The 16,190-nt window shown below is 38.3% G+C and overlaps 3 protein-coding genes across 3 annotated transcripts; 2 read left to right on the top strand and 1 right to left on the bottom strand.

Annotated features, from left to right (window-relative positions):
- Positions 1–364: 364 nt before the first annotated feature.
- On the bottom strand, positions 365–7,909 carry LOC103930029 (G patch domain-containing protein TGH). Its single transcript, XM_009339319.3, is given in 19 exon segments — positions 365–877; positions 879–1,015; positions 1,018–1,522; positions 1,601–1,819; positions 1,910–2,038; positions 2,137–2,421; positions 2,646–2,843; positions 2,845–3,136; positions 3,250–3,397; positions 3,771–3,848; positions 4,614–4,700; positions 4,804–4,879; positions 5,147–5,298; positions 5,560–5,634; positions 5,740–5,801; positions 6,230–6,333; positions 6,812–6,906; positions 7,007–7,097; positions 7,612–7,909. Coding segments are annotated over 19 exon segments (2,970 nt in total). The 5' UTR covers positions 7,747–7,909; the 3' UTR covers positions 365–775.
- A 982-nt stretch (positions 7,910–8,891) lies between these two features.
- On the top strand, positions 8,892–11,830 carry LOC103930016 (protein Dr1 homolog). The gene is made up of 6 exons (XM_009339301.3): positions 8,892–9,109; positions 9,230–9,291; positions 10,011–10,100; positions 10,540–10,634; positions 11,011–11,079; positions 11,390–11,830. The coding sequence occupies exons 2-6, from the start codon at positions 9,237–9,239 to the stop codon at positions 11,549–11,551; spliced, it is 471 nt and encodes a 156-aa protein (XP_009337576.1). The 5' UTR covers positions 8,892–9,109; positions 9,230–9,236; the 3' UTR covers positions 11,552–11,830.
- A 1,190-nt stretch (positions 11,831–13,020) lies between these two features.
- Positions 13,021–14,369, top strand: LOC103930006 (protein MIZU-KUSSEI 1). The gene has a single exon (XM_048587860.1). It carries the CDS (start codon positions 13,144–13,146, stop codon positions 14,011–14,013), a length of 870 nt encoding a protein of 289 aa, XP_048443817.1. The 5' UTR covers positions 13,021–13,143; the 3' UTR covers positions 14,014–14,369.
- The last annotated feature ends 1,821 nt before the right edge of the window (positions 14,370–16,190 follow it).

Raw genomic sequence — 16,190 nt, 5'->3', positions numbered from 1 at the left:
TAAAAAAAATTAATCATATTATTATTCACTTTACCCTTTATTTTGCCTCTATAGTTAAAACTCAAAAGTTTTTAAACCATTTTCATTAATTTTCTTAAATAAGAACTAGGTAACGAGTTAAAGTGAGATAGAGATAGAGATATAACCGTCCACGAATCTTGTTTCTATGCACCTTGTTTTCTTTTGCTAAAGATATACCAACTTTTTCATTAGAATTCTTTCCCCTCCTGTTCTCATCCCTTTCCTTCCCCTCATCTTACACATTATTTTTTGTCATATTATCTCTATTAAAAAAATCAATACAAAATGTTGACATGGCTTAACCGTGACCGTTTAAATAGGAGGGGAGGGAAGGGGACAGAGATTAGGCAGGGAGAGAATCCTCCTCCCATGGGCTCTCCGGATCCCTTCCCCCTAATTCACCCAATCAGGAAATCTGTACCATTGAAAATTGATCAAACGGCTAAAGTTATTATAACTTTTAAAGTTGGCCCCTATTTGTAGCGGATAGATCAAATTTCAATGGTACGAATTCCTGATTGGATGGATTATGAGAAAGGGATCCGGCCCAAAGATAACATTACATCCAACTGTAGTAATGTTTCAAACTCTTACATGCATTATGCATACAAGATGAATCCTACTCTCCAAGAACAATCTAATTTCAATTAGAAGTTTCCAAAGGCGAGCGCCAACGGAACATGGGCTGTCATACGGCCGCCATTCCATTCCTTGACCAAATAGTTCCACTGTTTAAGGAAGTAGTACGTCGCGTTCAATCTCGCCTTCTGTGCTTGTCCCTCCTGGATTCTGAACGTTCCTTCTCAGAGGAGTCTCTGCTTCGACGTTTATGATGCTTCGAGTGTTTTCTGCTACCTACTGCTCTTTTCTCGAGAGGATCCTTTCTTCTTCCCCTTAGACCTAGAACGGTGACGGTCCTGATGATCGCTGCATGAATCGCTATCTGAATCGCTGTGTCTATGCCGATGTCCCCTAGAGCACTTTCTGCTCCTTCATCTTCTGATGGTGAACCGCTGCCCACAATGTGGTGCTGCCTTGAGGGTGTTTTGTCCTTCCTATCATCTTGATGTGCTTTTCGGAATATAATCTTGTCAAACTGATTCCCCAAAGCACCCGTCTCTGCGCTTTTGCTATTACTTCTCGCTGAATTACTCGTCAAGTTACCATTGAAAGGTTCAGCAATGTCACGCGGAGCCTCTTGAGAAATTTCTGGTCTGCGTGGAATCTCATGAGTGGACGGCGGCTTATTATCAACTGGCAGGATACTGGAATATCCTGAACCAGCTCCTTTGGGAGGTGAAGAAGTTCTGGCTTTGTTCGTTGATGAGGGCAGCTCAGGGGGAACCTCTAGGCCTAGTTCTTTTCCTAAGGATTCCAAAAAGTCACCTGCGATCAAACGGTTTAATGTTGTAGTGGCTGCTTCAACCTTCTTCTCTGGATTACCAACCCCGTTGGAAACAGAGGTATCCTCAGCATCATCCTCGTCATCAGAAAATATAGCCTGCACACAAATGAAGTCATATGTTACGTCTAGCGTATGCATGTAAAAACAAATCACTGAATTTTGTGTTTAAAGCACCTTGTAAAGGTCAACTGGCCTCTCGACGTTTTCAACTTCAACCTCAACTGCGCCTTCCTCGTCAACTACATCTTTGCTTTTTCCTTGGGCATTAGATTGAACAACAGGGATGTAGTCCCTCTTTACAATTACAGTTTCTTCTGCTTTTGTGTCTTTTCCAGAATATGATGTAAAAATCAGAGTTTCCATTTTGCTCTTCATCCGTGGAGCTGGTGGTGGCTGCATGCGACAGTATCATATGTTTAAGGTATGGTGATAAGAAAAATGTTGAGAGAGAGAGGAGTTATAGAGAAGAGTATTCAACTGTACCTTCCCCATGAAAGGATCGATGAGATCAAAACGTTTGCATAAAATAGGTGAAGGACGCCACTGATATTCTGTGCGTTTTATGCGAACTTCCTTTTTTATCGAATTTTCAGTTTGAGTATCTTTGGCTTGCTGTTTTCAAAAATTAAGAAACCAAATAATTAATTATATAAAGAATATGAGTATACATTTACAAAACCAAAATCTGAAAAAGCACCAGCAGAACATACCGCTGATCCCCCAGGAGTAAACTGCATGGCTCCAGCGGATAAAAAATCCATGAACTGTGATGTGGAGAGTTTGCTTTCTTTACTCCACTTCCCTTTCTGTATTGCATCAGCTGCAGCCTCAAAGTCTAATCTCTCACGAGCACGAACTGCTTCTGACATATGACTAGCTCCACCAGACTCGGTAGATCGAAGTCCTCCTTGGTATTTCTCCTTGAGAAACCGCTCAAACCTTTCTTGCTTTGCAGGATCATCGTTGAAGGGTTTTGCAACTTCCAGCATCTCACCCTACATTCAACACATAAAACAAAGTGAGAAAATCTAAAACTTTACTTGAACAACACGAACAACACAAACAACCCAGTTCTTTCATTCATTCATAAAAATATGAAAAACTATTGGTAGCTAAGGCAATGCTTAAGTAAACCAAGGACATTACAATCTAAGATTCACAAAAAACTTGCATACATAAACATTTGAGAAAGCAGACAAGCAAGATGTATTGGACTCACATCTAATGCAGGTTTAGTAAATGTATCTGAAAGGTTGTACTGAAGCTGAATGGCCTCTTCAGAAGCAACAGATGAACTTGACTCTTTGGAGCTTCGTTCCAAAGGCCTTTCCCCTAAAATTTTTCCACGGCTCTCTGCTGTCATCTTCTGCTTTCGTGGAGACAATTTACCATCCAATATCTCCTTGGTGTGATTGCCTTCGCTTTTGCCGCTCCTCCCACAGTTTCCTTGCATAATAATCATGCCCATTCCCTCCAACTAGAAAACTAAACAAGGGATTTGACTGATTTTTCTCTCTAGAGAGATCCTCAAATAATTTACCACATCGAGCTACTAAAGTTGCGACCCCGTCAATTAAGAGTTTCAGATTACTATCCTCTGGAGGAGAGACTTCTGTGGGACCAGGATCTCCAAGCTTGCAGCCACTATCAAGAGGCCCAGAAAATTTATGGTTGGGTACAAAATCTTTTGGTACTACAGGAGGATCAAATCTGGAACAAATCCCAGAGTAATAGTTAGCATATATGTAGTCAGAAATGAACAAGCGGAAGGATCACTCTTTTCCGCATGCTCACATGCATATAAAACTAAAACCTCGGATTACCTCTCATGTTGGTAGTCCGAATTAGATGCAAGTCTAAATCCAGAGAGACCACCTGGTTCCTTTTGAACGGACTTTTGCTTGCTATCCATGATTGATCTTGAAGGCTCATCATCAATATCTTCAACATAAGTTTCCTCAAATCCATAACCTGAACGAGAAGTAAAATTGCAAAAACTTGAGCATTATAACGAATAATATTTCAACAAAAAGGTAATCTGGTTAGCACAAAATGAATCTGACTAACAGGTCTAATCACTATTGAACTATACCCCTTTACCCAGTAAATCACAAGCTGTAAGATATATCATGCAAAACGAAGAAAAATAATGCAATGGAGCAATCTGTGGTCCGAATGAAGGAGAAGGGAAAGCATAGATTAAATTGATCACATCTTCAGTAGTTTCTCCCAGAAAACATAACAGGAAAAGACCAGCACCAAAAACACAAAGCGATTCTATGCAATGACTCTATAATAGCTATAATTACTACAAAGATTGATTATTCGTTACAATAACACTAACCAGAATTATAAACATCCTCATCTTCAGCGTCAAGTTCTTCAAGTGCTCCAATTCCAAAACCAGGAGCAACCTTTCCTGCTAATGAATAACAAGATAAATCAATCATAAGTTGAGAAACCAATCCGTGCAATCAAATAAAAGCAATAAGAGGACAAAACCTATGAAGCACGGATACCGTTATGGCAACGATACAATACCACACGGCAACATGACAAATTATTAAAAACTAGGATATATACGGCATGGACACGACAATTTAAATTATATATTAACATTTAGTAATTGTTATCATTACTATTGAAAGTATATATTACTAATTTATAAGATACAAGAAAAGCATATTATAGATAATTTATGGTATATTTACAGATATATAGGAGACCAAACAAATTGGAAAGGAATTGCATTTAATTTTTTTTAACCTTTACATGTGTGGTTGTGGTTGGGCTGAGTGGCAGTGGCCACTAACTGACTACAACACATGAAACTGAAACTGTAGCGTTTAGATGTGTGAAAATAAAGAGGATTATCAGATGCTACCGTCTTCTTCCTCGCGATATTCAACAGATCTGCTGATCTGCAATTGCGCAAGAAGGCTATAATTCAGTCCTTCTCAGCCTGATACGTAACCGTATCCCAAATGTTGGACACCCATATCCATTAGTCAAAAGACATATCAGTTCACCCCGATACGTATTGGAGGCGTATTGGTCGCATATCGTATCCGATTAAGTATGGGATGGGGATACGCGACGACCAAGTTGCCATAATTATGCTTCTTAGGACAGAACCCTATACTATAACACCAAAAGGAATGCTTTTCATCTGGATCATAAATCTTACACTTGAAGCCAAAAAGATTATTGTCATTTGAACGGGCACTTATATATCCAATACCCCTATTCTCAGAGAGGTGTGATCTCTTCTTCTCTGAATATAAACAATAAAAAAATAGTAGTTAGGATGCATTAGATTGCTCGTAATCACAGAAATATGACCCAGTTTTCTGTAAAAAGAAGAGAAAATCACTTACCCCTGAACTCAGGCGCATGCTTATAAGGATCAAAACCTAATCCGTGAAGGTCCTGCTTTGGGTATATTACATAAACCTGAAGGAAATATGTAAGGCACAGAGAGAATATTACAAATCATAATGATCAAAGAAAATGTTCTCAAGAACTCTTCGAGAAAAAGTGTACTGCCTAAAAAAGAAATTTGAAATACCTAAAGAATAATTTTAACAAGCTCCAAAACTCCGACTTAACTTATGAATTAAACAAATACGCAATAGAATTATCCATTACGGTCCAAATACTGAATCAAGAAATAAAACAAAACCAAATGAATGACTGACATAGAAAAGAAAATTTACTTACAGGTGTGCTTTGAGAAGATTGAATATCATCACTAGCAGGCAGCTCAAGATGATCCTCCATGTCGCCATGAACAGGCTCAGAGTCAGCAAGCTGCGTTTTTGCACCACTGGAAGAAAATGCTAAAAATGCTTTTCGTGCTTCCCTTCGAGCATCTGTACAAAGGACATGAAAAAGTTTAAGACTGTAAGCAATGAAAGAAAGACCTTAATCAAGAGAAATCAGATGAAACTGTATGTATTCTGGTAGTCCCGCACATGCTACATGTATTCTAGGTATGCCAAATCTAAATTTATAGCAAAGAACCTCACACTAATGTTCTAAATTCCAAGTCATAAAATAAATAATACTTACACATCAACCGATACAAGAATAGTTGATTTCAGAACAATTTTGAATTTGCAAGCCACATATACCGTATGATGAATCAGTATGTGAATCCTTGATTGAACGACCATGGCGCCATCCCATCTTCAGCAGCAACTTCACACCTAATCAAAAACAGCAAACAGGTATAAAGCGATGTGCAACTAATAATTAAAAAAAAAAAAAAAAACTTTTTGAACAATCACCAACCCAAATTTACTGGAACAAACCTATAGAATCTGTGGCTGGAAGAACTAATTCATCAGGAACTGGTCCAGGAATAGCTGATGGCCTAAAATACATGACAAACAAGATATCAACAAGTTAGAAAACAATGCATGACACTATTTTCAAGGACAAGGTTTTAAGAAAAATATGTCACGGTTATTAACATATAAAAAAGAAAATCTATGTTAAATATGACAATTAATCTTATTCATTTAACCAGAAAAATCATTTTAAAAATGCTATTATTCTACTCTCACCATAAATTTCCAAGAGAAAGTGGGATTAACACTTCAAACAACCTTATACCTGAAGAATTTAATTTTGTTCAGCAATGGTATGAAAGCATTACAACTCTCTAGAACCTAAAGGTTAGGGTACAGTGTACAACAAGGGGTAGCATTCAGAACCTTATCATTTTCATCCAAATGACTAACTTGTATTATCAACTTGGTTATTGATTCAACTAGAATTGCAATTGATCAACACCCTAACCTTTTCTGTTGTTCCTTCTCAGCTTGTTTACGAGCAAGTTCAGTAGCTGTAGATCCAAATGTATCAAACTGCATAGACGTCCCCAAATATTGGCCTTCAAGTTCCTAAATGTTAAGAAGAAGAATCAGAAAACTGATTTAATTCTAAAGTAAAATCATTGGCAGTAGTCCTCATCATCTAGAAGAACTCCATGGTCATCGGATATGATATCTATAAGAACTCAACAACATAAGTATACTATCATTTTTCAAGAGCTAGAGAACAGTCAACATTAGAAAAGAAAAAAAAAATTACTCTATTTCCTACTTTTAATCTATTTTTGGCTAGATGAGAATTTTCATATAATTGAAACTAACCATTGCAAAAGGTTGTATGGTTTTCCAACCAATAGGTTTTCACTCCCTTCGTTGTAAAGTTTATATTAGATAACTACAATAACTAAACATCAAATAAGCATAAACATAGATAATTTACCAATTCTAAAAGGCGATGATTCCAACATTGACAGTTTGTAATATATTCCCAAAGTTGAAGAATGTAAATGAAATAGGTGTAATAGGTTAAAGCCAAGATCAAACTTACTGCTCTTTCATCTTCATCTAAAAAGTTCATAATGTCCTGCCGTTTGACTTCAGCTCTGTTCTTCCGCGATGACACAAAGGTCTGCGGTGTCCACCCTGCACGTTTGTTTCAGATGGCTTAAACCATTAGCTACCCTCGAATATTCTTAAGAAAAGGAATCACACATTTCTAGTTCAAAGGAAAGTGAGAAGATACCTTCTTTTGAGCCGACTGTATTGTAATAGCCGGCAGAAAACCCTCCACTAAATGCACCATGAAATCTCCTTCTCCCTTCTTCATCTCTAACCTGGAGACACAAAAGTCAACAGAAAAGTAAACCCAGACCGTTCATTTAAACATCAATCAGTGAGCAGCACAATTGAAATTTAATCAAAGCTTTAATGTCATGCATAATAAACTTTGTTTGATAAAGAAAACAAAACCGGCATCCCACATTAATCACTCAGCATAATTCTGCTATACAAGTTTGGCCAACTATCAACTTCCATGTTAAAATTCAAAATGGAAATCAACCCATTTCAATCTGCACCCAGTCCACCCAAACCAAGTCCGCATTTTCAAATTCCTTTTCAAACTTTCTAATCAACCAAACACATTACTACAACTACCAATTGCAAACTCTCTCTGATCACATTTCCCTATAAACCCAATCCTCCAATTACATACAACTTCTACGCTCAACACAACTGACATTAAAACTCAATTACCACACTCCACTAATTAACACTGAAATTTCTCCATTGTTTCTACTTTCTCGAGCTTTCTCAGGAACCAAACAAAAGATAAGAGAACATACGTACCTCTTGCTTCCAAGGAACTAGAGTACGCAAGTTACCAAAGGCCTCAGCAACGGACTTCTTCTTGCGACTGGTTAAATCTTCCTCCCGCTCAATCGGTGTTCCGTAGAACACGAAATCGTCTTCGTCTGAAGCCATTGCGTGATTAACTTCTTAATATCTTGAAGATTGAGAAGAAGCTGGGTAATCAAAATTAATTGAGGATTAGGGTTTCGTCAAGAGTGATGACTGCAGGGCGAGCCGGCGCGGCAAAGCCCTCCTTCGAGCAGAGAGAGGAGGGAGGAGAGCGAGAGGTAGAAAAAAGCCAGAGAACGTAGTCGTAACTTGTATTACTGGACCGGGAAAAAAAATGTAATTTGGGTTGGGTTGCTGGGTCGAATGGGCTCGGCAGTCGACCCACTAGAGTGTGGATCCGACCACTTTGGGCTGCCAGCCCAGATTAATTTGGTCTGGGCTGACATAACAAAATAAAATTAAAGCGAAGCCCACTACGAAAAGTATTTATACGTTTCCAACATTTTTTTGGGTTGGAAAAATGTAGTATTAATTACCTTTTTAGATTTTTTTTTTAGTAAATCGATATTTTTACACTAAAGGAATAAAATGTTCGGCTAAGCTAAACAATGGGTAGCATAATCTAGTATCGAATTTGCTATTCACGAGATTCAAACCTAAGACCTCTCACTTTCAAGTGAAGATGAATACTATCAGAGCGTAGTACTGAGTGACTTTAATTATCCTAAATTAGATTGCAAAGATGAGTTCATTTTAATTGTACTAAACCACAAACATTCATAAGGTGTCGTTTAGTATTACGGTTTAGTAGTATTCATTTTCATTTAAAAGTGAGAGGTTTTAAGTTCGAACTTTATGAACAGCGAATTCGATATAAAATTAGGTTGCATATTGTGCGGTTTAACCAAACTTTTTCTCTGTGTAAAAATATATTAATGTACTAAAAAAAATCTCTAAGATTGTTAAATTTAAAATTAAAAATTAAAAAAAAAAAAAAAAAAAAAAAAAAACTACTTTGCAAATCAAAAATACACACACTCTCATTGGTTCTTTCCAAACGCGCCAAAAGGCCATTGGCTCCTTTCCATGGAAGATGAGAGACAAGACCCTATCACTAACAAAACCCAACAATCCAAAAAACGACCACGCGTCCCCATTCCGCGTGCGCAGCACCCGCCAACCGCTCACCCCGCGAAACGCACGGCCGTCGAAAACTCCTCAACGACGCGCGTGGTGGACTCGTAAATCAACGCGCTTTTGGGGGAGACTTGTTTCGTTTGCCCTAATCGCCTGCGAGCGAGATCTGGCTCTCTTATCCTGAAGAACTCAACCCCCTTCCCCTGATAAATCCATATATTCAACACCATGTCTCCCTTCCGAATCGTGATCTTCCTGCAACTCGGATCTTCGTCGATCGGTTGATTCATTCGTCGTCTACGCGGTCAGATTCGCGCTTGCTCGCTCTCCAATTCAACTCGGTTATCAGGTGAGTCATCTCGGTTCTGCTGGAATTTTTAGATCTGTGATTTTTTTTTTTCCGTTTGTATTTTTTCGGTGAATTTTGGAATATGTAGGTGCTGATTTTTGGGTCTTACTGTGTGCGCAGGTCCAGGATGGATCCGATGGACATCGTCGGGAAGTCAAAGGAAGATGCTTCGCTTCCGAAAGGTGGATTCGTAATTTTTGTATATTTTTTCGTTTAATTTTTGAGATTATTGTTGTTAGGTTTATCGATTTCATGATTTTTTTGGTTAATTTCGTGTAATTATCTCTGGATTTTGTAATTGAACGATTTCGACAAAATTAGTGCCCTAGGATTTGGGGGTTTGCTGCTGTTCTTTATTTTGAACTAATTGCTTACGTAAATTGATTAATTAAAGATTGGTTGAAAATATTGATTGACTAAATCTTGTATATTGAATTAAGGGTTTCAAGAAATTGATTTTTCGGATACGAATAGCGAGTGGGACTGTATAAACAAAGAAATCAGAATTAAAACTCCTAAAAATAAATTTCATTTGGATGGAAGGAGGTATGCATGATTTGCTTGCTGGTTAGGGGCCCCGAATTTGCTTGCGAAGTACTGCTTCCTGCATGTGATTAGAACAAGCATTAGGTTGGGTGCTAATTCATGTTTCCTCGTGTTGAGGCTAAGCCTTTACCAGGCGTGACAAACTTTTGTGCGATTACTTGTCTAGTAGTATGTCCTTGTAATCATTTATCTCTCTCACTGCATCATATGTGTCTATACTTTTATCATCTCTCTTTGTGCTCCTCATGGTTTCTTTGTGTTTGTGAATTCCCAGTAGGGGCATCTTATACTGTTTATTATACACGATATTGCTGCCAGATGTACGTGTAGCTTATGATTTAATATTCATGTTCAGCAACCATGACCAAAATCATTAAAGAGATGTTGCCGCCAGATGTACGTGTCGCAAGAGATGCTCAAGATCTTTTGATTGAGTGTTGCGTAGGTGAGAATATATAAGTAGTTTATCTTTAGTTTATGTTTTACATTTGTACATTAATTCAAAATTGCTTTAGTTTTGCTACTGCTAATGCATCTATCTTAGTATCTTGATCTCTGTATAGATTAAACCCTTATTCGTTTTGGCCAATAGCATGTTCTGCACGTCAAACCTAGTAGTTTCAGCTAATACACTAGATGCTTTTTTCGATTACAAATGTGACATGTTTTAGTCAATAAGCTTGAAGCAACATTAAAATAAAGTTAGTTTTCAGATTTTCTGGGATTTTTATAGGCTATAGCTGTTGGAATTGCTCCTAACTTATTTCTTTGCCCCATAACTTTGGGGTTTGAAGTGTTGTCTACTGCCTTAGTGCTTTGACGGATGTTTTATTTTTCTTTATTACTGAAGAAAAGCATTCAGACTTGCGTTATTGCGTTTGCAGAGTTTATAAATCTCATCTCATCAGAGTCTAATGAAGTTTGTAGCAGAGAGGAGAAAAGAACAATAGCTCCCGAGCATGTACTCAAGGCTTTACAGGTTTGTGAACAACCCAGTTGAACATGTTTTCAGTTTTATAAATTTGATTCTTTGTATGGTCTGATTTATTTTCCTAAATTGTTGTTGTCCATTGTGCGTCTGGTAGTTTAATAGTGTGGTATGTTAGTATGTCTATCAGTCTATGCATACGTATGTATATTTATACGTGCAGGCGTTATCTCTGTGTAGTTCATACTTCTATCATGATAGTTATTGTCATATTGATCTATGTGGATTCTCGAATGAGATGCATATTTGTGCATTAAGCTTAAATTGTAACCCCTAATTTGTGCTTATGAAGAGCAATTATATTCATATACTATGTGAGATGCTTACAATGGCTGCATCATGACATTTGTTCTCTTCTGTGTATCAGGTTCTTGGGTTTAGCGAGTACATTGAGGAAGTTTATTCAGCATATGAACAACACAAGCTTGAGACTATGGTAAGTGTTCATGATGCCTTCTATGTTCATTCAACTTATGCAAGACTGAAGTTGCCATAACTTAAAACAAGACATCAGTTATTCAGTGGAACGTTGAGAGTTAGGGATTGATCTTTTGTGCAGCTGGGTTTAACCGGCAGTACCTCTATACAAGCAAATGTCAAACTGGTGCCTGTTGTTGCACCAGGGGCCGTTGTGTTGGGTGCTAAAGCATGCAACTAGTCAACTAGTTCACATGTCTATAAATTGTCAAGCAGTCATGAACTTGCAACATAAAACTATATACTGATGCAAGTGGTATTCATTGCAGCATGACTTATCAAAAAGTGTCAAATGGGGGAACGGAGCAGAGATGACAGAGGAAGAAGCCTTGGCTGAGCAACAGAGGATGTTTGCCGAGGCACGTGCCAGAATGAATGGTGGAGCCACTGCGCCCAAGCAACCAGACCCTGAACAAAGTTTAGAGAGCTAACCTTAGGACCTTTTATTTTTCGTGAACCGTAGGCAAGTATCCTCGACTTATCCATTTGTGCTTCTCTTATATGTACAAAAGAAAGAAGAAGAAAAAACCCATTCAGTAGGGAGTGTGCTGGCCTATGTCCATATGCACGCGAAGTTGTATTTTCTTTATGGATCCTTGTCTATAAGTTCATGTAACTAGTAAGAGATTGTCTGACTCCTGGTGCCGCAACTGTATGTAATTATTTGGCTTTGTTTAGTTATTAGTTTGGAAAAGAGTTGTGTTCTTTTAGCGTCGTTTCTCGATAGAGACTGCATTTGCAAGGTTACTCTGTTGCATTTGTGTTTTCTTTTTCCTTTCACAAAACATCCAATGGGATGCAGCAACTTACGAAAGAAAGTTCCTTTAGAGTTTTCTTACGCTTTCAGATCATCCTGCGGACCATTCCGATAGGTCACAAGCGGAAGCGTTTTTCGTTGTAAAAATCATTCCTCATAAAACTCGTACAGCACCAAGAGATGTGGTAAGGCCACATTGAGAGGCTTACAAATAGATTCTAGTCGATGAGGAAAGCGATGCTTCAATGTTTCATTGGAAGAATAAGGGTTTGGTTTTTGGGTCCCCACAAACAGTGAAGCGTCAGTTCGCAGGTAGGTGATGTGTAGACTCTGCACCCAACATAGCCCATGAGATAACAGTGTTCTAATGAGAACCCCCAACAAACAACACCACCACCACCTGGTGCACCTCTCAACTAGAAGTGGACATGGGCATGGGTGTGGGCCATGGTGAGAAACTTACCAATCAAACACAACGACAGTGTTTCAGACCAATCACGCACTGTCATTTAAAATAGTTTGTGACAAGTCTCTCAAATCAACGATACACTACAATACGTTTTGAATTCCTTGTAAGATAATATGCATGATTAGTTTGAGATACTGTTACAAGTGATGTCGTTTCTCATAGTATTGGTATGGGTACACAAACCAATCAATCAATTGAATGCAACACCACGTGAACGTTAAGTATCTTACATGATAACGAATTGGTTTGGAATATCAGCATGATAATGTACTCGCTTCATGAAAGTTCTTTTCCTGAGTTATGGAAGGGTGTGTTGAGACTTGTGACTTGTGGTGAGCATGTCTGGTGGGAATAGCGATGGCTTTGGGTTTGTTTGGGCTTTGGTTGCCATCTCTTTGCTGTTTTGGGGATTTCAAGTCAAAAGAGTCAGTCAAGCAACATCCCTCTCCCTCTCCCTCTCCTCTCTACCCCACCAGAAAGTGAAATAACAAGGCACATTGTCTCCTTAGATTCCTTTCTTTTCTATTTTTCAAATCTCCCTCTCTCTCTCTCCCTCTCTCTCCTCAGTTCCTCATTCAGTTGGTGGGTCAGGCTGTGTTTCTTTTGTCAGGATTCTCTTTGGCTACAACAAAGGGCTAGAAACAAAGAATTAATGAAATGAAATCCCCCCACATATCAATAAAAGTGAAGGAAGGAATAGACCAGAATCCCCACTCTCTATCTCTCTCCTCTCTTTCTCTCTCTACCCACCAAACCATCTTTAAGGACTCCCCTCTTCCCACTGATTGCTTTCTCATATGAAAGCAGTGAGCATGGCAAGGAGCTTGCAGGACTCCTCCTCCAAGAGACACTTCCTCTGGACAAACAAAGTTGGCAACGAAGAAGAAGAAGAAAATGATGTTGATCATGTAGTTCTTCCGAGCCTCAAATCCTCCTCCTCTGCGTCGAAACCAAAATCCGACGAGGAGGAGGAGAAGAAACAAGAGCATGATCATCATCAAAAACAACAGCATGGTCATGAGGCTCATCAACTTCCCAGGAGGAAACTGCAAGCGGCTGCAGTTTCCAGGTTGCGGTCTGTTCTTACCACTTTTGGTAAGAACCGATCTAGCCTACCACTTGGGCTGGGACCCCGAGTGGTAGGCACTCTTTTCGGCTCAAGGCGTGGCCACGTACATTTTGCACTCCAGAGAGACCCTAGCTCACATCCGGCCTTCTTGATCGAGCTTGCAACGCCGATCAGCGGGTTGGTAAAAGAAATGGCGTCCGGCCTCGTCAGAATTGCGTTGGAGTGTGACAAGGATCACAAAGCAGATCTTCAAAAGAAGAAAGATCAGAAATCTCTGAGGCTGCTGGAAGAGCCAGTGTGGAGAACTTTTTGCAACGGTAAGAAATATGGTTTTGCTAGCAAAAGAGAATGTGGGGCCAAGGAGTGGAAGGTGTTGAAAGCTGTGGAGCCCATTTCAATGGGGGCTGGTGTGCTGCCGCCGTCTGCGGCGGTGGAAGGGAATGAAGCTGAAGCCGGGTCCGAATCCGACGGCGAACTCATGTACATGAGGGCCAAGTTTGAGAGAATTGTTGGGTCTAGAGACTCTGAGGCCTTCTACATGATGAACCCTGATAGCAATGGAGCTCCTGAGCTCAGTATCTACTTGCTCCGAGTCTAATAAACCCGAAAAGCTGCACGAATTCGCATCTCCGCCGCTCGAATTTCCGATATGTACTTCAGTTTTAGCTCTGATCAATCTGGAAATTGGAATGTGGAAGTGTAGCTAGTTCTCTGCAAGCAGTTTTTATTTTTTGTTTTAAATTTATTTTGTGTTTGGTATATTTGGAGAAAATGTTTAGTGGGGTTTATTGTATTTTTCATATTTTGTTTAGTTTAGGTGGTGGGGGGAAATACAATATAACATGATGGGGTAGGTGTGGAGGGTATATGTATAGCTTTTTCCAATCCTTAATGAAGTTATGATGAGACAAGGATGCTAATGCTTTAATCATGATTCATGATTTTCCTCTTTAATTTGCATTTTTTGTTAATGTTGTAAACTATTTTAATCCATTGATTTGATTACTCTACGATCTAAATAGAGGATTCGTTCCTCTCTAAATATCTTCTCCTCTTCTCTCATTCTCGCTCACTTTCCTCTGTCTTTCTCTTACGGTAAAGAAGTCAACACAAGATGTTAACGTGGCTCAATCGTGAACAGTTCAAATAGAAAGAAATTAGAGGAGATAATTTGGACCTGATCTAAAGTTCTCTTGAAGCTGACTATCATTAAAAACATTCAACCAACATCATATTCTTTTGAGAATGGGTGTGCTATTCACACACCCTTTTTTACTCCTCACACATCCATTGTTAATTTATGCCCGATGATCTTCTTCAATTCATCTGATCCGACGGTCGAAAACTAAAAATGTGTGCGAGAAGTAAAAAGAGGTGTATGGACTGTTCAATCAAATTAAACTAATTTTGTAGCGAATGCATTGGCTTCTAAAGGTATATATTTCCTTGTATTAATGTTTACCTCTTTAAATCTACGAGGGAGAAGTTTGAACTTAAGTTGCATGAGGGACGAGCACACTGCCTTAACCTACAATTACCTAATTAACCTCAAATTAATGCTAATTTTTCTAATTTAAAAAAGAGGCCAAACCCCTATAAAAGGAACTATACATTTTATTTTTCTCCTTTTCCTCCAATCTGCATAACCAAAAATGTTTTAGGTAAATTATACAAAACGTATGAGATCACAGGCTGCTTGAACTTTAGTACTCAAATCATAAGAAGGCTGCAAATGATGCATAGCAACCAAAATAAAATAATTAAGGATGAGCAAGTTCCTACCTTTGACATGGACTAACGATATCTTGACACGTGTTCATGTTTTTGATTTTTTTTTTTTAATAAATCCAGATTATGAGTTTGAGCATGATTAGAAGTTTCTATAAATTATGGCTTTTTTATTTTATTTTATTTTTTAGTACATCAATATTTTTACATTAGGGGAAGAGGGAGTTCGACTAAGCCACACAATGAGCAGCCTAATTTATTATCGAATTCTCCATTCATGAGATTCGAACCTAAGACCTCTTACTTATAAGTGAGGAGGAATACCACCAAACCGTAGTACTGTGTGGCAGAGCGTCTTTGTTATTTGATTTTTCTTTTTAAAAGAATGAAAATGTGTTAAGACATGATTGGTTCATATCAAATGGAGGAACCAGCTCATCCTCTCAAGGAGGAGAAATTTTTCAATATGCCCGGAACACATGACGATACACCACATGTTATTACACAATTACAGAGAAGTTTTTATTTCAAGTATTCATCCGATTATATAATAACATATGGCGTTTTGTCAAATCTGCTCCAGAGCACGCTGAAAAATCTCTCCTCGAAGGAACACAAGAATTATCCAATAACTAATGATGCAATTTTTCTCTTTATTTGCTGTGTGGGATAATCTTCAATGATATGTTTAGTGTCTAATTTTTTTGGTATACTATTTAATTTCCTTTCCCTGTTTAGGTTGGATCCTTGAGCAGTAGTGTACTTTTTCTCACACAATCTTCCCATATGATTTAAGGCATTTGGTCCAAAAGTATAGGCTAATTCCAATTTCCAATCATTGCTTTTGATTATATAATTTTGTGTGACAAATGATCCCAATATAAAATTTTACCAAAGTAATCATAGAAGTCATCAAAAGCAAAAACAAATATTTAAAAGAGCAAAAATTCCAAATCCAATTCCTGACAGCAGAATTTTGGCTTTTCTTATGATTGACTGCTTTTGTTTTTCTTGTTTAATATCTTTTTTTTTTTCCTTGAATTTAAT

This window comes from the organism of the source record quoted next, unplaced genomic scaffold (genome assembly GCF_019419815.1).
Source record: "Pyrus x bretschneideri cultivar Hongxiangsu unplaced genomic scaffold, Pyrus_bretschneideri_v1 Contig27, whole genome shotgun sequence".
Taxonomy (NCBI): domain Eukaryota; kingdom Viridiplantae; phylum Streptophyta; class Magnoliopsida; order Rosales; family Rosaceae; genus Pyrus; species Pyrus x bretschneideri.
Note: the sequence above shows the minus strand (reverse complement) of the source record. Positions and strands in the feature narration are given on the sequence as shown.